The 21,955-nt window shown below is 43.9% G+C and overlaps 2 protein-coding genes across 2 annotated transcripts in view; both read right to left on the reverse strand.

Annotated features, from left to right (window-relative positions):
• LOC107294711 (aurora kinase B-B-like) overlaps nt 1-2,175 on the reverse strand; it is an 8,461-nt gene extending 6,286 nt beyond the window's left edge. Inside the window, exon 1 of the mRNA XM_015823966.1 lies at nt 2,100-2,175. Coding sequence (XP_015679452.1) covers nt 2,100-2,175 — 76 coding nt within the window. The remainder of the gene's footprint in view (nt 1-2,099) is intronic.
• Nucleotides 2,176-17,793: 15,618 nt separating this feature from the next.
• Nucleotides 17,794-21,955, reverse strand: part of LOC107294712 (androgen-induced gene 1 protein-like) — a 29,414-nt gene continuing 25,252 nt past the window's right edge. The window contains exon 6 of the mRNA XM_029285679.1: nt 17,794-17,876. Within this exon, the coding sequence (XP_029141512.1) occupies nt 17,794-17,876 (83 nt within the window). The remainder of the gene's footprint in view (nt 17,877-21,955) is intronic.

Here is a 21,955-nt window from a genome sequence, read left to right on the forward strand (position 1 = left end):
TCTTTACCAACCAGATCAATATGATCAACTCTGGCATGGGCTGTTCCTCACATTTCCATTAACTATCTACCATACTGACCTTTTTTCTTCATATTTGGAGTTAGTTTTCATATTTATAGAATCAAAGAGTTGGAAGGAAACTTAAATTTTGCAGGGACCAGACATAGATTAAACTCTGTTCAAAAAGCCAAAGATTTTTATATGTCGGTCCTGAAAGCTGATATGTCATCATCATCGACATCTAAAGCACAGGAAGATCCGATGGAGCAACTTGTTGTGGAATTGCCTGGGGCCATGTCATTATCAGTAGAAGATCCTCAGAAGGAGCAAAGGATGACCTGTGCTGCTTATAGGCGTAAAGAGAGACAGCAACAAAAAGAAACAGTTTCTATAACATATCCACAGCCTTCTGAGCCAGTGGGAGGGGCGAGGCCAAAGAGAGCTGCTGCCACAGATATGCAAGGAATGCTTAGCAAGCTTTGTAAGCCAAAAGATGGATAAATGCTGGAAATGAGACTTTATTATGGAAATGGAACAAATTAGTTCATTATATGTTTGTAAAGAGCTTTTTGTTCTTTTTTTTTTTTCTGAAAGAGGTAAAAAATTAAGACTGGGATTTTATTTTTTTTTCCAGCTGTAAAGCAGGAGGTATTGACTTAAGATTTTATTGAAAGTATAGATTGGAGAGGGAAGAAAGTGAAGGGAAAATTTAAGTGTAAAATGCAAGGAAAAAATATGTAAAGTTTAAATGTTGAAGGTGGATAGATTATATTAGATGTATGGAGTGATTAAATGTTATATAGTTTTTGAGTAGATATATTGGTTTTTAATTAATTCTAATTAATTTAATTGCCTTATTAGAGTTAAAGTAGGTATATACTGATAGTATTATATTTGTTTAGTTAAATTGTAATTTAGATTTGGAATGATTTGTTTTAGTCCTGTATTTGGTTCCGGGAAGCTCAGGGGGGGGGGGGAAGGGGTTTAGGGGTATTAAAATAAAATTGATGTATTCATATGTTATAATTGTATTGACAAGAGGAAATGCTCGGTTGGTACCCCGACTTGCACTCGAGGAGGTGGCCAGGAAGAGGGGGGATGTAGAAATGGGAAGGAGGAAGGAGGAGAGGTTGTGGGTTAGAGGTAGGAAGGAAAGGCAAGTGGATGAGGGCGGAGGCAGGTCGGGGACTGCCGAGCGTTTCCGATAATGTATTGAGTTGGATTGTTTTTTTTGTGTGTGTGCTTGTGTTATAAATGCATCATATTACTTATTGTTTAATTATAAAAATTAATAAAATTTTATTTAAAAAAAAAAGAGTTGGAAGGAAACTAAGAGGTCATGAAGTTCAACTCCCTACACATTACACTGTGCCTGTCAGATGATTATTCAGCCTGTGGTTGAAAACCTCTAGTGAAGATGAAGGAACAACTCTGTATGGTGACCTGTTCCATGAGTGACAGTTTTTACTATGAAGGTTTTCCAAATGTCTTATCTGTTTCTACATCCTTAAAGGTTTTTTCTTCTCCTCCCACTGATTCGAGCCTCAGCTTCTGGAACAAATGAGAATAAATCTGGACCCTCTACCATGTGATAGCTTTGACATACCTGAAGAAGTTATTATGTCCCCTCTCAACCTTCTCCAAGCTAAATGTATCTAGGTCTTTCAACCATTCCTGTAGAACAGGGATGTCAAACTCAATTTCATTGAGGGCCGCATCAGCATTGCGGTTGCCCTCAGGGGGCCAGGTGGGTGTGTCCAGGGTAGGTGCAGCCTATTGGGTGGGCGTGGATGGAGTGGGTGTGGCCTACTGGGTGGGTGTGGCCAGCTCTACATCGTTCGCGTCAAGGGTGCCTGTGGGGGCCTGGGCAGGAGTGGGATAGATCTGAGGGTCTCTGGCAGAAGGGGGTGGGACCAGGGCAAGTGCCAAGGCAGGGTCCACTGGAGGAGCCTCACTGTTCCTCTCAGGCCATGCCGGGGGGGGGGGCTTATGGAACTAAGACTGAATGCATTTCAGCATAGATGGCCACCGCAAAATTGTACATTGGCTCCTGGCTGGCTTGGGCCAGGGCCAAGGCAGAGGGGGCCGTTCCCTCACTGTTTCCAGGATGGCTTTGCGGGCCACATGAAACCAGTTCGCGGGCCGCATGCGGCCCGCGGGCCTTGTGTTTGACATATCTGCTGTAGAACTTAGTTGTAGAACTTAGTTTGCAGTCTTTTCATGATTTTGGCAGTCTTTCTCTGGACCAAGATGGAACTATTGAATCATTGTATGGAGGAGATCAGACATAATTATTAACTATATTTGATTATTAGTTGCCTTGTAGGTAAAATGATGAGATATAAAGTGAAATTTTATTTCATTGTACATATTTTCATCTGAACAGTTTCAAGACAAGATATATTTGCCCAATTTTCTTAGAGATTTTTTTAAAAAATAAGAACCATGAAATATTTTAGGGAGGTTTTACTTGTACTTGGGATACTGGCTGGGGGAATCCTGGGAGTTGAAATATATAAATCATGGGGTTGCCAAGGTTGAGAAACACTGATATACAGTAGATAAACAGTAGCTTACAATATGGCATTATCAAAAGCACATTGTGCTAGTAAGGCAAATAAGTGAGGAAATGGCCTAAGTAAACCATATTATGGAGATGGACCAATAATAAAAAGGCATGGGTACTCCAAATAATATGATGTGGATTAATTATGGGCCAAATGGAATATTGAATATGAAGCAGTCTGAAAGAAGCAATTGATTTGCAAAGAAAGAATGAAGAACAAGCATAAAATGTCTGTGCTGTACAGAGATACATTTTCAAGCCAAAAAGCAATATGCAGGCTTCTTCATGCAACATTTCTTTTCTACCTGTAGTAGAGTTTCTTAATAGTTACCTGGGAAGTTGAGAATCAGGGACATTGTTGGTACTTGCTTTTGATTCACTTTTCTCCCCTGCCAAATAAATTTGCATTGATTTACGAACATGGTAATCTTTATTATCTAAAAAGCTTTTGCTTGTAATAGTTAATATTTATATTAGAGGTCTACTGTGGTTCCAGTCAAAACAAAAGCCTTTCTGCTTTAGCTTTCCCTAACCTCCGTAACCATAGATGGCAGGAGAAGTCTACAAATATATGGCAGTATCACTTGTTTATGATGTCCAAGAGCAGTATTGATATGATCATAGTCCGCATGATAATTGATAGCTGCATATTCGCCATAAGTTAATCTAGTCCTCCTTTAAAGCTCGTAGCTAGGTAGCTATATTAGTATCTCTATCCTGAACTTTCTTTCATTCAGATTTACTGGATATTCCTGTATTCTAGTATTAAGAGAAAGTGTGTATCTACGCACATTTTCTATGCGTTAGGATGAAGACAACCGTAAGAGTATAAGAATATGATTGAGCTTAGTGAGATACAGAGATCAAAAACCAAAATAAAAGATCAATACACTGGAGGGCACATGAGAAGAAGACAGTATGAAAAAATATAAAAGAAGGAAAGAAAAAGGGCAGAGACTAATTTTAACCTTTGCATAACTATTGCTCAAGAGATAACTGAGATATTTTCTTTAAGTTGTTGAAGGCAGTTATTACTTCATAAGATGGACTACTTATTAGTATACTTAGATACAATAAATTACCCCAATCTGATTAAATTGTTATATGACACCTGTAGTAACATACCCATTGATTCTATTCCTTGTCTTTTAGGAGATTCTTGACGTTTGGAGACAATCCTCCCTGAAACCTGGAGATGAAGAAAGAAGTACTACTAAACTGCTTCTTCAAAGTTCTCTGTTGCATAGCAGAACCAGTGATTTAGTAGCACATGGCTGGGCAAGCAATCCAAGAGAGATTTATATAACCATAGTTGACAGCAAGAACTAATAATAATAATAGTAAAGTTGGAAGGGACCTTGAAGGTCATCTAGTCCAACCCCCTGCTCATGCAGGAAACCCTACACCATTTCGGACAAATGGCTGTCCAGTCTCTTCTTAAAAACTTCCAGTGTTGGAGCATTCACCGCTTCTGGAAGCAGATTGTTCCACTGGTTAATTGTTCTCACTGTCAGGAAGTTTCTCCTTAGTTCTAGATTGCTTCTCTCCTTGATTAGTTTCCACCCGTTGCTTCTTGTCCTGCCTCTAGGCGCTTTGGAAAATAGCTTGACTCCCTCTTCTTTATGGCAGCCCCTTTAGCAATTCATCACCAGGGAAAGAAGAAAATGAAGCCCAAAAAATCAAAAATAAATTATAGGTTTTAAGTTTAGTTGCAGAAAGTAAAAAGAAGATGTAAAGAGTCTAAAATGCATCCCCATTCAAAACACTACAATTTGAGGTCTAAAGTTTGCAAATGGTCGAAGAAAATCTTATTTGCAACTCCCAATCCCCCCTCCCCCATTTTTTCTTATGAATACCTGCTTCAGCTCTTATTTTGGAGCCAATATTAAAACTAATTTGATAGATTGGTAATTAGAGATTGCAGTGATGTACTTTGATGCAGAGTTCCTTTTGCATCTATTACTAGAAAATTATAAAAAAAGTTTTTTTGTATATGTTTACGTAAACTTGATTTTATATATTCTATTTATTTTTACCTCCATACTGCCAAATCCACAGAGTCATAACAGTATTCAAAGAAATATTATAAATTATTGAAATGACATAGTAAAAGCTTTATAGCTTATTAGAAATACATAAATTACCCTGGATTTGTGTCAGTACTCTGCATGGATGTTCAATTATCTAGTGGATATACTGAGATACCTGGACAGTGTTATGGTGGCTTGTGAGCTAGTTTCTCTATTGTAAAGGTCCTCATTTGCATTGAATAGAGGGCTATGCTTGTATCAGAATTGCCTTTTGATTGTGCAGGAAGTTCTATATGAAAAAATAGAAGTAATTAATCTCTCAACTGAATGGAAAATGGATATAAGAAAACAGAATGGGGAAGCTGCATGGAAGATTGAGAAGAATTGTGTTATACTGCACTAACATTAGTATAGCTAAGGATGGCATAAGCCTGTCTAACTCGGATGGATATGAAATCATGGAGACTACAACAGCAAAGTGTTACTAGGACATGTTGGTGTTGAAATTAAGCACAAACAGGAAAAGACTATCAGAGCAACTTTAGAGTCCACAATTAAATTGCTGTGTTGAAAATGACATACAGTAATTTTTGTTTTTTGGATTAGTAGTAGAACCTATGGATTTTAAATATCCTGGGGCAGAACTCAAGTGGTTGGCTTCTAAGCACATACAACAGAGAATTCCAGCTTTTATGCTACATGAAAATGATGATGCTGATTTGAAATATGCAATGCTGGAATCAGGTCTTGCCCTGAGCCATAATTTACTGAGTACGTTGACCAATGAACTGGGCTTAATATATCACACTTAGCATAAATGGCCAGTGTGAGAAGTTTTATATCCAAATATTAACAGAATCTACAATGGTCTGAGAATCAGTATCTCCACTAGATAATTGATGGTCAAGCTGAAATTAAGTTAATCAACTAAAACTAGCAAACCCCCAAATAGGTTACTCAGACCTAATTCACATATCAAAGGATAAGGTCTGTAAACACAGAATTAATTAAATTAGCTCTCCCAGAGTAACTGTATGTTCACAAACATAAACATACCTACCTACAAACACACACACATCCCTCAAGTGTCACCCTAGAACAGGGGTAGGCAACCTCTGCTCTTTTATGACTCATGGATTTCAACTCCCAGTATTCCTGAGCCAGCATAACTATGCTGGCTCAGGAATTCTGGGAGTTGAAGTCCATGAGTCATAAAAAGCCGAGGTTGCCTACCCCTGCCCTAGAATTAGCACGTAGACACCACACTCCGGACAAAATTCCCCCCATAAAAATCTGCTGCTGTGCCCCATTTCTCTGCAGCCTGCTCCTACATGCAAACTGTTTTGCTTTTAGGAATAAATATTTCTTCTTTCTTCACAGCTGTCTGGATCTCATTTTTATTTATTCTTGTGCAATCCTGGCTCCAGTTGGAATCCCAAATTATTATTCTGATACTAGGTTTGCCCATTATGCTAAATCACACCAAACAAATCAACTTATCACTTAGCACATGTGACTCCAGCTGTCAGGTACAAACACATTCATTATTCTGCTACTCTGAACACATGGGGTGACAATTCACAAAATAACCCTGGCTTGTGACCTACTATAAAAAGATACAATCCATTTGAATTATTCAAACAACAACAAGAACAAAGCAAACACTATCCAATATATTAATGTTAAGTGTCATGAGATAGCATATCTTGAGAGCCAGTTTGGTCTAGTGGTTAAGGCACCAGGCTTAGAAAGCAGAAGACTGTGAGTTCAAGTCCCACCTTAGCTATGAAAGCCAGCTGAGTGACTTTGGGCCAGTCGCTCTCTCTCTCAGCCCAATTCACCTCACTGGGTTGTTGTGGGGAAAATAGGAGAGGGAATATGTGTTGGCTACGTTTGCTGCCTTGGGTTATTTGTAAAAATAATAAAGGTGGGATATAAATAAATACATACTGGTACATACATAAATTTGAATAAAATATTAACACTATAGATCTGAATAGTATTCCTCTTGCTTAAGAATTCTTGTGCATTACTTTTAATCCTATTACCTTTAAAAAAGCCTAATTTACACACTACACTGAGCCATAATAGTTAACCATAATTTATGTGGTTGGTAGATTCACACAGTACACTATATCATATCCCAGTGGCTGAGTTCACACAATACTAATCCAAAATTAAACAACCCATATTATGGCTTAATTACAATGCACTTAGCATGTACGTATCTTGTCACAACATATTACTTAACAGAATAACTCAGCTTGCAAAACTCCTTGAAACTCCAAGACACCAAGAGATGACTGAGGAATCTTACCACAACTGTATCTTTCCTACTACGGCTGGAAAAAGAATTATCTGGAAGCCTTATTCTCTCAAATCAAGAACAATATGCAAAGACAACTTTTGATTGGCCAGGGTAACTGTCTGTTCTATATTAGATACCTGCCCATGTTTCTCTTCTTAAAGATAGATGGATTTGGTCCTCCTTTGCATTACATCATCTTTGCTGGCCTCACTGAGTATTAGCCACTGGAGGGCAGAGCAGCACTGTCTATTCCACATAAGCAACTTCCTCTTAGCTTTGGTGAAAAGCTGTTGTGCATAGAATAGAATAGAATAGAATAGAATAGAATAGAATAGAATAGAATAGAGGTCTTCTAGACTAGCCCCCCCCTCAAGCAGGAGAATCTATACCCATGGTGGCAAACTTATGGTATGTGTGCCACAACTGGCATGCAGAGCCGTCCCTGTGGGCACGCACGACATTGCCACAGAGGGACACAGGGCTGGGCTCCTCCCCTCCCCCTCTCCACGCACGCAGAGTCCGGGAACAGCTGCGAGAGCTGGGCGGGATGAACAGTTTTGGCGGGAGCAAAACAGTTTTGGAAGCGACCAGTGGTGGGTTTCAAATCATTTAAGAACCGGTTCTCTGCCTCGCCTTCCCTCTGTCTTGGTTGGGCTGGGCTGCGAGGGGGGTCAGCTGGGGTGGATGCAGGAGTGTGGGAGTCATCAGGTCCTAGCTGGGGGAAGGTGAGGGGGTCTGGCTAGGGGGTGGGTGGGAGGGCTGGGATGCCTCTGCGAACGAAAGCTGCCCCCTCCGTCGGCCGAGCATCTTATCCACACTGTGGTCACGTAGGATTGCATAGAAGGGGCACTGGGCAGGGGACTGAGAGAGCGGCCAGCAGGGGGGAATCAGAGCCGCCATCTACCTTCTGCAGTGCAGCCCCATCGGCGTGGGCGGAGACGGCTCCGGAATGGCCGGAAAGGAGCCCTCACCTGGTGCGGGCCCTGTCTACACGGTGGCTCTGATGGAGGCGGCGGCTACTGCTCCTCCTGTTGCTCCAAGCCCCTTGACCAGCCAACCACACAAGGAAGCAGGAGGCGGCGGCGATAATCCCTGCATCGTCAAGCCCTGCCAGTAGCAGATCTGGAAGCGAAGCTATGCCACCCATCCTCGCACTGGTGGGCACAGCGGCGGGGAAAGGTGAGCTGTGGCACATGCCCACCCCTCCCCGCTGCCACCCCACATCGTCCCACATGCATGTCCCGGAGGCACACATGGGACTATGGGGCAGTGGCAGCAAAGGGTGGGCGCATGCCAGATTTTGCCTTCCCCCGCCACCGCCACCCCTACCAGTGCGAAGATGGGCGGCATAGCTTCGCTTCCAGATCTTCTGCCTGACACCATCGGCCCCTGCACACAGAGGCCAGCGAATGCATGAGGGCTGACAGTGTCTGTCAGCAGCCACAGCATGCTGGCTGTCCTGCATAATGGAGAAATGGCCACGGAGCCCCATCGGTGTGGGCGGAGATGGCCCCGGGATGGCCAGAAGGAAGCCTGGCCCATCCACTCGATGGCTGTGATGGGGGTGGCTTCTGCTGCTGCTTTGACTGGTCAACCATGCATGGAAGCAGGAGGGGCAGCTGGTGCACGAGATCCGCTGTCTCGTTGGGCTGCCAGCGAGCTGCCGAGGCGGCTCCAGACCCCGGCTGCCCCTCCACCTCCTCCTGCCTCCCTGCATGGTTGACTGCTCGGAGCAGCAGCAGAAGCCACCCCAGTCAGACTGGTCGAGTGGATGGGCCCAGGCCAGGCAAGGGCTTCCTTCCGGCCATCCCGGGGCCATCTTCACCCACGCCGATGGGGCTGCACTCTGCCCACGTCGATAAGGCTGTCATGATGCAGGACAGATAGCAGGCTATGGCTGCTGATGGACACCTTCGGCCCCTATGCACTCGCTGGCCTCTGTGTGTGGGGGCCGATGGTGTCAGGCAGCAGCTGCTCCGGTCCCTGCCTTGCCTTGCCTTGCCTTGCCTTGCCTTGCCTTGCCTTGCCTTGCCTTGCCTTGCCTTGCCTTGCCTTGCCTTGCCTTGCCTTGCCTTGCCTTGCCTTGCCTTGCCTTGCCTTGCCTTGGCCCACAGCAATTGGCACATCCACTCTGCCTCGCCTCATCTCACCCCACAGGATGAGCCTCCGGCCCACCACCCCACCCACCAGAGACCCCCTGGATCTCCCCCAACCCTGCCTGCCCCCCACAGGCATCCTTCCCCATGAGCATCATCGAGGTAGCCACATCCACTGTGCCCACGCCCACCCAGTTGGCTGTGACCACCNGGTTCTCTGCCTCGCCTTCCCTCTGTCTTGGTTGGGCTGGGCTGCGAGGGGGGTCAGCTGGGGTGGATGCAGGAGGGTGGGAGTCATCAGGTCCTAGCTGGGGGAAGGCGAGGGGGTCTGGCTGGGGGGGGGGCCGGGAGGGCTGGGATGTTTCTGCGGACGAAAGCTGCCCCCTCCGTCGGCCGAGCGTCTTATCCACACTGTGGTCACATAGGATTGCATAGAAGGGGCACCGGGCAGGGGACTGAGAGGGCGGCCGGCAGGGGGGAATCAGAGCCGCCATCTACCTTCTGCAGTGCAGCCCCATTGGCGTGGGCGGAGACGGCTCCGGAATGGCCGGAAAGGAGCCCTCACCTGGTGCGGGCCCTGTCTACACGGTGGCTCTGATGGAGGCGGCGTCTACTGCTCCTCCTGTTGCTCCAAGCCCCTTGACCAGCCAACCACACAAGGAAGCAGGAGGCGGCAGCGATAATCCCTGCATCGTCAAGCCCTGCCGGTAGCAGATCTGGAAGCAAAGCTATGCCACCCATCCTCGCACTGGTGGGCACAGCGGCGGGGAAAGGTGAGCTGTGGCACATGCCCACCCCTCCCCGCTGCCACCCCACATCGTCCCACATGTATGTCCCGGAGGCACACATGGGACTATGGGGCAGCAGCAGCAAAGGGTGGGCGCATGCCAGATTTTGCCTTCCCCCTCCACCGCCGCCCCTACCAGCGCGAAGATGGGCGGCATAGGTTCACTTCCAGATCTGCTGCCTGACACCATCGGCCCCTGCACACAGAGGCCAGCGAATGCATGAGGGCCGACAGTGTCTGTCAGCAGCCACAGCATGCTGGCTGTCCTGCATAATGGAGAAATGGCCACGGAGCCCCATCGGTGTGGGCGGAGATGGCCCCGGGATGGCCAGAAGGAAGCCTGGCCCATCCACTCGACGGCTGTGATGGGGGTGGCTTCTGCTGCTCCTCTGACTGGTCAACCATGCACGGAAGCAGGAGGGGCAGCTGGTGCACGAGATCCGCTGTCTTGTTGGGCTGCCAGTGAGCTGCCGAGGCGGCTACAGACCCCGGCTGCCCCTCCACCTCCTCCTGCCTCCCTGCATGGTTGACTGCTCGAAGCAGCAGCAGAAGCCACCCCAGTCAGACCGGTCAAGTGGATGGGCCCAGGCCGGGCAAGGGCTTCCTTCCGGCCATCCCGGGGCCATCTCCACCCACGCCGATGGGGCTGCACTCTGCCCACGTCGATAAGGCTGCCATGATGCAGGACAGATAGCAGGCTATGGCTGCTGGACACCTTCGGCCCCTATGCACTCGCTGGCCTCTGTGTGTGGGGGCCGATGGTGTCAGGCAGCAGCTGCTCCGGTCCCTGCCTTGCCTTGCCTTGCCTTGCCTTGCCTTGCCTTGCCTTGCCTTGCCTTGCCTTGCCTTGCCTTGCCTTGCCTTGCCTTGCCTTGCCTTGCCCCACAGCAATTGGCACATCCACTCTGCCTCGCCTCATCTCACCCCACAGGATGAGCCTCCGGCCCACCACCCCACCCACCAGAGACCCCCTGGATCTCCCCCAACCCTGCCTGCCCCCCACAGGCATCCTTCCCCATGAGCATCATCGAGGTAGCCACATCCACTGTGCCCACGCCCACCCAGTTGGCTGTGACCACCNAATAAATAAATAAATAAATAATAGTTGAAACTCAAGTTCTTTGGCCACCTAATGAGAAGGAAGGACTCATTGGAGAAGGGCCTAATCCTGGGAAAGATTGAGGGCAATAGAAGAAGGGGACGACAGAGAATGAGGTGGCTGTATGGAGTCACTGAAGCAATAGGCGTGAGCTTAAATGGACTCCAGAAGATGGTAGAGGACAGGAAGGCCTGGAGGAACGTTGTCCATGGGTTCGCGATGGGTCGGACACGACTTCGCAACAACAACAACAACAACTAATACTTTGCGTGATCTTGATTCTATGCCTCTGTTTATACAACCCAGGATTGTATTACCTTTTTTGGCTACTGCTGCACACTGCTGGCTCATGGTCAAGTGATCATCCATTACAACTCCAAGGTCCCTCTCGCAGTTACTGTTTTTAAGCCAGGTCTTACCTAATCTGTACTTATATCTTTGATTTTTCCTGCCTAAATGATTTTTCCTGCCCTTGCTTTTCTCCACATTAAAATTCGTTTTGTTGGATAGGGCCCATTGTTCAAGTTTGTCAAGATCTTTTTGAATTCTGAGCTTATCTTCTGGGGTGTTGGCTATTTCTGCCAGTTTAGTGTCATCTGCAAATAATTTGTAGCTTTGCCCTTATTATTTGAGGTTCATCAAAACTATGTTCAGGCATTGGCCAATTTGTTTTGTAACTTTGCTGGCCAGGATGTCTATAAAAAGTTAGTTATAAAACAGTGATTATAAAAGTTAGTTACAAAACAATGTTTCTCATTATGCTCTAAGGCACCATTTAAGGGCATATGGAAACCAAATCATGGCTCAAAATTCAGAATGATTTTTGCTGCCTGGTTGAGTGTCCAATTCTCTTGCACACCTTTAAAAATAATAACAGTAGCAGCAGAACAGTTATGAAAAACAGCTGCAGCCATCGCCACAACTTTTAAAAATTATATATAAAAAGTATTTTTCTATCTAGAGCAAAACAAAATGGAATCGTATGTCAGTCTGACACCAGAAAGGAAAGAGATGCGTGTTTTACTTTTTGCAAAAACCTCTTTTGGAAGAACTTTTGACAGCCTTTCATTTTCTTGGCTACATGCTTTTTTAAGAACATAATTTAGAGAACTTATATGTTTTGAGGAAGTTTTGAATAGGCTTGGATTTAGATAGGAAAAGGGAAGGTGTTTCTTCTCCTTTCCCCAAAAGAATCTATATTCTTTCTTTCTTTCTTTCTTTCTTTCTTTCTTTCTTTCTTTCTTTCTTTCTTTCTTTCTTTCTTTCTTTCTTTCTTTCTTTCTTTCTTTCTTTCTTTCTTTCTTTCTTTCCTTCTTTCTTTCTTTCTTTCTTTCCTTCTTTCCTTCCTTCCTTCTTTCTTTCTTTCTTTCTTTCTTTCTCTTTCTTTCTTTCTTTCTTTCCTTCCTTCCTTCCTTCCTTCCTTCCTTCCTTCCTTCCTTCCTTCTTTCTTTCTTTCTTTCTTTCTTTCTTTCTTTCTTTCTTTCCTTCCTTCCTTCCTTCCTTCCCTCTCTCTCTCTCTCTCTCTCTCTCTCCCTTCCTTCCTTCCTTCCTTCCTTCCTTCCTTCCTTCCTTCCTTCCTTCTTACAAGAAGAAACCAGATGACTGTACAACGATCTCTCAGACAAACTGAAAGACAAAAAGGACAAGTACAAAAATTGGAAAGAGGGACACATAACTGAGGCCAATTATCAGCAGACAGCCAGAATATGCAAAGACGAAGTTAGGAAAGCAAAGACTCAGAATGAGCAAAGACTTGCCACAGAAATCAAGGATAATAAAAAAAAAATCAACATATTAATAACAAGAAAAAAGTCAAGGAAACTGTAGGTCTACTAAAGAGAGAGAATGGAAAGGAAGTAACAAGCAGTAGGGAGAAAGCAGAGCTGCTTAACTCATTCTTTGCATCAGTCTTCATACAAAAAGAAATTATAGCATAACATACTAAAATAAAATACTGCAAAAGACAAACTAGGAACAAAGATTAAAATAAGCAAAAAAATGGTAAGAGAACACCTATCCGATCTTGACGAATATAAATCACTAGGTCCCGATAGATTACATCCCAGAGTCCTGAAGGAGCTGGCAGATGTTATCTTAGAACAGGGCTTTTCAACCTTTTCACCCATTGTATCACTTTTAGGATATGGCAACATCCGAGTACCACCAGTCGCCTAGCAAGGTGTCAAAAACTTGATGACCCCCTCCCCAAAAAGGAAAAAAGTGATAAAGTGATCAAGTACAGGTAGTCCTCGACTTACAACAGTTCGCTTAGTGACTGTTCGAAGTTACAATGGCACTGAAAAAAGTGCCCCCCAAGCCACAGCCGAGCAAGACACCTGCCTGCCCACCTGGCGGCACTCTTCCTCCTGTCCGAGGTTTCCATTGTTGTGAGCATTTCTGTTGAGGATTGGCAGCGGGGGTGGGGTGGGGGGTGTTTGGTGTTTATTCCCCCCGTCTGCTGGGTGGTTGCAGCAGGTTTTGGTCACTTCACATGACCCTGGGACACTGTGGCCATCATAAATATGAATCAGTTGCCAAGCATCTGAATGTAAATCACAAGACCCTGGAGATGCTGCAACATTCCAGCTGATCGGCGCTTCTTCTGGGCTCAGCAGAGGCACCAGGATCAGTGCTGCTTTCCAGCTGATTGGTGCTTCTTCAGGGCTCAGCAGAAGCACCGGGATCAGCGCCGAGCTCCAGCTGGAGCCTGGTGCTGATCCTAGTGCTTCCACTGAGCCCTGATAGCCCTGCAACTCCAGCCATCTCTCACTCAAGCTTGTGCGGTGCTGCCACCGGTTCAGCTCATTCCCCTCCCCTGCTACCACTTTTCTAGGATGACCGCATACCACCTGCCAGGTGCCAATGTACCACAGGTGGTACCTGTACCACTGGTTGAAAAGCCCTGTCTTAGAACCATTGCACCATATCTTTCAAAAATCCTGGAGCACTGGGGAAGTACCTGAGGATTGGAAAAGGGCTGATGTGGTCCCCATCTTCAAGAAAGGGGAAAAAAACCAGACCCAGGAAACTACAGACCAATCAGTCTAACATCAATACCTGGGAGGATCCTGGAAAAATTAATACAAAAAACAGATCTGTGAACAACTAGAAGCAAACAAAGTTATAACTGGTAGCTAGCATGGGTTTGTTAAAAAGCGATCATGCCAAAATAATCTTAATTCATTCTTTGATAAAGTGACCAAATTAGTAGACCAGTGAAATGATGTGGACATAGTATGCTTAGATTTCAGTAAGGCATTTGACAAAGTAGACCACATCCTACTCCTTGGTATGCTAGAACAAGGTGGAATAGACAACATCACCACCACATGGATCTGTAGCTGGCTGGCAAACAGTACTCAACGAGTAGTCCTCAATGGTACTATAACCACAGGGAGAGAAGTAAGCAGTGGTGTACCACAGGGCTCTGTCTTAGGCCTAGTACTCTTCAATATCTTCATCAATGACTTAGATGAGAGAATAAAAGGGGACCTCATCAAATTTGCAGATGACAGCAAACTGGCAGGACTAGCCAACACCCCAGAAGACAAGATCAGGATTCAAAAAGATCTTGACAAGCTGGAACAATGGGCCCTATCCAACAAAATGAGTTTTAATGTGGAGAAAAGCAAAGTTTTACATTTAGGCAGGAAAAACCAAAGATATTAGTGCAGATTAGGTAAGACCTGGTTCAGAAACAGTAACTGTGAGAGGGACCTTGGAGTCCGAGTGGACAATCACTTGACTATAAGCCAGCAATGTGCAGTAGCTGCCAAAATAGCTAATACAATCCTGGGTTGTATAAACAGAGGCATAGAATCAAGATCACGCAAAGTATTAGTACCACTTTATAAAACCCTAGTGAGACCACACCTGGAATATTGCAACCAATTTTGGTCACCATAGTACAAAAAAGATGTTGAGACCTTGGAAAAAAATCAGAGAAGAGCAACTAAGATGATCCAAGGCCTGGAGACTAAAACATATGAAGAATGGTTGCAGGACTTGGATTTGGTTAGTCTAAAGAAAAGAAGAAATAGGGGTGACATGATAGCAGTATTCCAATATTTGAGAGGCTGCCACAAAGATGAGGGGGTCAAATTATTCTCCAAAGCAGCAGAGGTCAGGACAAGAAACAATGGTTGGAAACTGATCAAAGAGAGAAGCAACCTGGAATTAAGGAGAAAGTTCGTAACAGTGAGGACAACTAACCAGTGGAATAGCTTGCCTTCAGAAATTGTGGGCACTCCATCACTGGAGGTTTTTAAGAAGAGACTGGATAGTCACTTGTCTGAGATGGTATAGGTTCTCCTGCTTGAGTGGGGGGCTGGACTAGAAGACCTCCAAGGTCCAGTTCTATTTCTGTTCTGTTCCATTCCATTCTATTCCTCATCCAACCATGTTTTAGAACCACAGATCTCCTTCTGTCTTATTTAATATGGCTTTAAATTAGCCTTCCTGGGCTTGATCCCTCAAGGGAATTTGGAAGAATCTCAAGGGAATCTGGGAAATGCAATCAAAACATACATGGAGGATACTATCTCCAAGATGTTTCTCCAGTTGTCCATGATGTTTGGGTTCGCCAGTGGTCTCTTAAGGAAAAGGCACACTAAACTCTTCTTCAAGGCTGAGGAAATCTCCCCCTCCCCATGAAGAGAAGCAAATACTGCCACATATGCCCAGAGGCTGGTCTTCTCTTGGAAGTGACCACTCAGGAGGTGCCTGAGTCTAAGTACTCAGAGAACTATGTCCTTTTTTCAGGAGTTCCAGAATCGAACCATCAGTATTGCTATCATTATAAGTAAATTGCTCAGGCTGTGAGAATCCCATCCATCCCTTTCTCAAACATGTCTGTCCCCCTAAATGGACTAGACAAGGAAATCAACTATCCTGGAAGGCTATCCTCACACCAGGCCAAGCAGGTCATGCAGATAAGCCACATTAATGTATTGATTCATGATGAACTCAAAGGTCTTTTTAAACATTTGATTTAGCTACACACAACTTACAACCATTTGTTTAGCCATCATTCCAAATTACAGCAGCACTGCAAAAAGTGACTTATGATATTGTTTTTATATTGATGACCATTGCAGCATCCCCACGGTCAAATGATCAAAATTTGGATGCTTGGTATTTATGACAGTTGCTGTTTTCTGGGGTCATGTGATCATTTTTGTGACCTGGGAAAGCCTGATTTACTGAACCATGTTACTAACTTAACAACTGCAATGGTAAGACTACACTTGGAATACTGCATCCAGTTTTGGTCACCACAATATAAAAAAGATGTCGAGACTCTAAAAAGAGTGCAGAGAAGAGCAACAAAGATGATTAGGGGACTGGAGGCTAAAGCATAGGATCAATGGTTGCAGGATCTGGGTATGTCTAGTCCAAGGGTAGGCAACCTTGGCTCTTTTATGACTTGTGGACTTCAACTTCCAGAATTCCTGAGCTGGCTCAGGAATTCTGGGAGTTGAAGTCCACGAGTCATAAAAGAGCCAAGGTTGCCTACCCCTGGACTAGTCTAACAAAGAGAAGAACGAGGAGTGACATGATAGCAGTCTTCCAATATTTGAGGGGTGGTCACAGAGAAGAGGGGGTCGACCTATTCTCCAAAACACCTGAGGGCAAAACAAGAAGTAATAGATGGAAACTTATCAAAGAGAGAGCCAACCTACAATTAAAGAGAAATTTCCTGTCAATGAGAATAATTAATCAGTGGAATGGATTGTCTTCAGAAATTGTGGGTGCTCCATCGCTGGAGGTTTTTAAGAAGAGATTGGGCAGCCATTTTTCTCAAATGGTATAAGGTTTCCTGCTTGAGCAGGGGGCTGGACTAGAAGATCTCCAAGGTTTCTTCCAATGCCGTCATTCTATTAGATGTGCCTCCCTGTAACAAAGCTCTATCTAGAAATTGTTGGTAATAGGCAACTGAACTGAAACAATTGGTCCAGATGCAACAACAGATTAGACAGACAGAAGTTTTAGATTCCTATTAGAAGTGGGTGCCAGAACGTATATGCATTGCCAAAGATTGCATATTCTGAAGAAAACATAAAGAGAGAAAAGATGTTCCTTTTCTTCTTATCCTATCTCTCCACCAAAGCAACATATTAAAAAAGAAGCATGCTTGCATTTTGATTCTTGGTTTTGAATTCACATGAAACATGGTTTCAAATTGGAATAGATGCTGGATGAAACAGAAATTACTTCAGATTTGGAAAACATGCTTCATTTTCTAGAGACCTTAGACACAGATTAAATGGCTACATAGAAAATGTGGCATTAGATGGTGTTGTGATTTTCATCATTAATTATCCAAAATATCTTAGTGCAGAGGTCCCCAACCTTTTGGGCACCAGGGACCAGTTCCGTGGAGAGAGGTTTTTCAGCTGACTGGAGGGTGTGTGGTTTTGTGTGCTGCCTGCATCCCATGGATGGGTCTTTGCTTGTTTGTGTGGACCGGTTGCTGGCATGCCACGGCCCGGTACTAGTCCGTGGACCGGAGGTTGGGGACCCCTGTCTTAGTGGGTTGTCTGGACATGTTTTAATTTTTTTTTTAATTTTTTGGCATAGCATGATGCTATGTAGAAGCAGAATCATAATGTTAATCTGCAATTTATGATCTTGTCTGTATAGGACGAATGTTGGATAGATGATTAATACAAATCATCAAATCTTATAAAAAAAGAAGATGATTCAGAAGTAGTTCTAAAATACTGAGCTGAATTTGCTTTGAAAAAAACCCCTCTTCTTTGGAAAAATACAGCTTTGTGCCTAGTCTGTTTTCTTCTTTCTTCTTTGTTTTTAAATAATGCCAACTACAACTGTTGGTTTTTAAGCCTGCATTCTTGAACAAGTGGGTTTTTTTCCTGTTGCAAGGAATTAAAATCAAAGTAATAAATTACCCTTGTTTGACCAAGACAATCCTTTCAAGATGCAGCATTTTCTTCAGCAGATGTAGTTGCCAGATGTCTGAAGAACCATCTGTGGTGAAAATAGTTTTGATGTCGAAATTATGCACACAGATGACGCCCAGATGGAGGCTGGTCTCTTCTTTTGAAGACAAACTTTGGCCCTGTCCAGAAGGAATCCCTCTTACTTTTTAAAAAGCCTCCATTGTATGTCCTGCTTTAGAGGGATGCTTTTCAAATTGTGATAAGAATAAATATCTTCCACACTTTCACCAAACACTGTGCTAAATACTTTTCCTCACTGCCCCTGTTTATATCTGTTCTTTCTTTAAGCTAAATCAGAAGTAGCCACAGACAATCCAGGAGCTGCAACTTGGTGAGAGCTTTTTTTCCAGATAGTCCTGTGCTTTCTACTTTGTGGTGGTGGTGGTGGTGGTGGTGGTGGATCTTGGTGTTTACTGGTAAGCCATCTCTGAGTAGTTAACCTCTCACAGTTATGTGGCTTTTTAGCTTTTGCTCAGTATGTTGTGGGAACAGCCACTGTGCATGGTGAAACATGCCTTAAGGCAGGATCATACAACTTTTGAGGGCATACAACTTTTGAGGGCATCAACAGACCTGAATGGCTAGTTATACCAAAAGAGGGCAAGGCTTCTTGAAAAGTTTCAAAAAGGCGGTGATGGTGGGGAATCCCACATTAAATATTATTTTAGTTAAATTATTGCATTGTGAAATGCTAATGCATGTACACAACAGTAACGATTCCTATTCTATTATATATGGTATATACTTTCATTGAAATTGCCAATCCCTTGGCATAGTCCAGACAGGAAGTCAAACCATCATATTATTACTACCCTTATTGTAAAGATTTAGTAACAGAATCTTGCAAGTCTGGAAACACTTCCCCCTTCTCTGCCTTTACTTCTCACAGAACTAGGGAGGGTTTCTTTTGAGGCACTTTCTCCACCCCTATCCATCCTTTAGATTCAAATTTCTCTTACCAGACAGCTGTCTAGGCCAGTGGTGGCAAACCTATGGCATGGGTGCCAGAGGCGGCACTCTGTGGGCACGCACGCCGTCGCCCCAGTCCTAGGCCTTCAGCTGGGTTTTATAAAACCTTTCCACTTTAGGCCTCTGCCGTCGTGTGCAAAAAAAAAAGTTCAATCAATCAGTCAATTTCAACTTCTTGTGGGAAAAAAAAAGATCTTGCAAAGTTGGAATTAATTGATTGAACTTTTTAGTCCCACCCAGTCTGCCGTTACCACCACAGCCACACCCACCCAATGGGCCACACCCACCCAATTGGCTACACCCAGCCAATGGCCACACCCACCCGGCACCCGATGATGCATAAGTGGGTTTTGAGTTGCAGTTTGGGCACTCAGTCTCTAAAAGGTTCACCATCACTGGTCTAGGCTGTAGCTCTTTCTTCTTCTTTCCAAAGTTATTCTCATAGCTCATTAGAAAAATATATCAACATATGAGTTTCAAGCAGAATGAGACAGGAACAAATGATGCCTAGACTAGAGCATGTTTGGTGGAGTGGAGGATGTCAAACAAATGAAGATGGTGGTCGCGATTATGCAATAGAAACCCCACGTCTTTTAGCTAAATCACAATACATATAAAAATAATGGGGCTTCAGACATGTTGTGGTGGCCATTCTTGCTTGATTCCCTTTCTATGGATACCTGTGGGTGGTAGCATGGGATGTGTGGGGCACAGATTCTTAAAGTGCCTCTAATTTTCTCATAAGCCACATGTCTTTGGGGTTGTGTTTTTATCTTCTTTGGATTATTCAACCAACCATGGTTAAAACATCTCTTAATGAGATATGCAAATCTGGATACTTAGTGACAGAACAAAGTAATGCGTGCTATGATTTGCTGCTTGTGTGAAGTCAGGTAGAGTGTTTTGTAAACTCATTGCTTAGACAAATGTGTGCACTTAGGTAATAATTTATTATTACGATTGGTTCATTGCACAGTCAGATGTTCAGACTGGATGTGGCATTTTTATCCACCTATCGAGTCCTTTCCAAGGATCTGGGATAGGTAGCTGTGGATATTTGATGGTGTTAAAGGTATCTTTGCAGGATGTAAGCTGTTCCAAGTAAAATTGCCTTTTGCAATTGATTGATGGTGATTTTGTCAATGCCAATGGTGTTCAAGCGGTGCTCCAGTTGTTTTTGTTATTATTATTGTAAGCCGCCTAGAATCAGAAGAGTACTACAGATTTTGGCAGATGGCTGTATGGATGGCTAGATAGATAGACAGCTAGACAGACAGACAGACAATCATATCTCATTACAGGTCTTGGGAACCAAGGACTACCCTGATCATTTTAGTAGTGTGGTGGGCTAAAAAGTAGGTAAGGCTATGGCAGAGTTTCATGTCCTATCTCAAAACAATGGAAAATTGTTTTGTTGGCAATTATGTCATCAGTATGGCCTCCAAAGGTGACAAACTGGGAATGTGTACAGTGGGAAGGAGACAGGTTGCTGGTCTTGATTTATTGTATGGTGTTGTTTGTGAACACCCACCCCTATCTTACTCATGTAGGGCCCTATATTAGCCATTCTGCATAGTAACTTAAGCTACGACTTCCTTACTGGTTCTGGCTGTTCCTAATCATTCCAGACTGCATTACAGTTATTTGGTACAGAAACCTGGTTGATGTTGAGTCCAAATAACAGCCACTGAAGGCCCTGACTGGTGTTTTTCTTGTTTCTTGCCCTTGTCATTCATTCAGGAAAGCCTTTTTGGCTGGCCCTTGGATGGGTAGATCTTCCAGTGCCTGCCTTTCTCTTTTAGGGATTATCACTCCTCACCAATCCCTTTTCTTTTTACTTTGCTTTTCCAGATGTTTGAACAGATGGATGCCATCATATACTCTTGCCAGGTTCTCTTCTTTGACAATACTATGTCTTTCTTTTTATTATATCATCACTACTCCGATGCTACTGTGCTGGCTCTTTCTTTGCTCGTATGCTCCACTGTAGGTCTCTGGAACAAGGAAGAATTGATGGTTCACCGTCATAGAAGCAAAGTTGCTTTCATTGAAACTTGGCTGCATTGCAATTTAAGGATATAGGAGGGGGGAAAATAGGAAAGGAACGTATTGCCGTATTATGGGACTGGTGTGGGAAAGTAAAGGGAGATGTCAACCCTTTAAGATAGACCAGACTAGGAAAACAAACTCATGAATGCTAATACTACTTTTATTATAAAGTTACAATAACTGAATCATACAAATCTGAATGCATTCTACTCCCCCTAATTTTCATGAAAACTAGAGGGGTTCTGAGATGCTTGCTCACATTACAGTTCTGTCCCAGACCCAGAATTCTTTTATCTGACCATTGTTCTTGGTGCTGGCTCTTCTTCCTATTCCTTGAAGTTATTCCTTCTTCCCATCAAACTTCACTCAGCCTGGACAGAAACCAAAAGGGTGTCCACTGGGAAATATAAGGGTTGAATGAGCAGTAAGCTTCAGTGGGGATGGGAAAATACAGGGTAAAGAAAGATCATGGACTTAGTGGGATATTGTCAGATCAATAGAAAGATAATAAAAATAGGGCTGTTGCTGACCATCAGAAAATATAGAAGCCTAGGACAAAATAGTTGTAGAAAGGTAACGCTGAGTCTTTTGGTCTTTTTCTACTCGAAGCTAAGCAGGGCCAAAAATGCCTTAGCAATCTCTTTTTTTTGTCAACTTGCCATGTTTTACCATCTTTTGATACCCAATCCATTAAATCATATTTAGCTGTACCAAGTGGGGTTTTGTTTTTACATCAGTATTGTCTAAGTAAGGCACCAGGCTAGAAACCGGGAGACGGTGACTTCTAGCTCTGTCCTAAGCATGAAAGGCAACTAGGTGACTTTGCGCCACTCTCTCAACCCAACTCACCTCACAGAATTACTGTTGTGAAAGATGGAGTACTAAGTATGTTTGCCAACTCGAACTAGTTATAAAAAATAATAAAGGTAGGGTGAATATATATATATATGTAGGTCTTTAGTTATTCGGGTTTTCTCCCGCGTAGAATTAGAAGTGTCTTGGCGACGTTTCGACGAAGTCACATTCGTCATCTTCGTCGAAACGTCGCCAAGACACTTCTAATTCTACGCGGGAGAAAACCCGAATAAC

The sequence above is a fragment of the Protobothrops mucrosquamatus genome, unplaced genomic scaffold (assembly GCF_001527695.2).
Source record: "Protobothrops mucrosquamatus isolate PMUCROS unplaced genomic scaffold, P.Mucros_1.0 scaffold2060, whole genome shotgun sequence".
NCBI lineage: Eukaryota > Metazoa > Chordata > Lepidosauria > Squamata > Viperidae > Protobothrops > Protobothrops mucrosquamatus.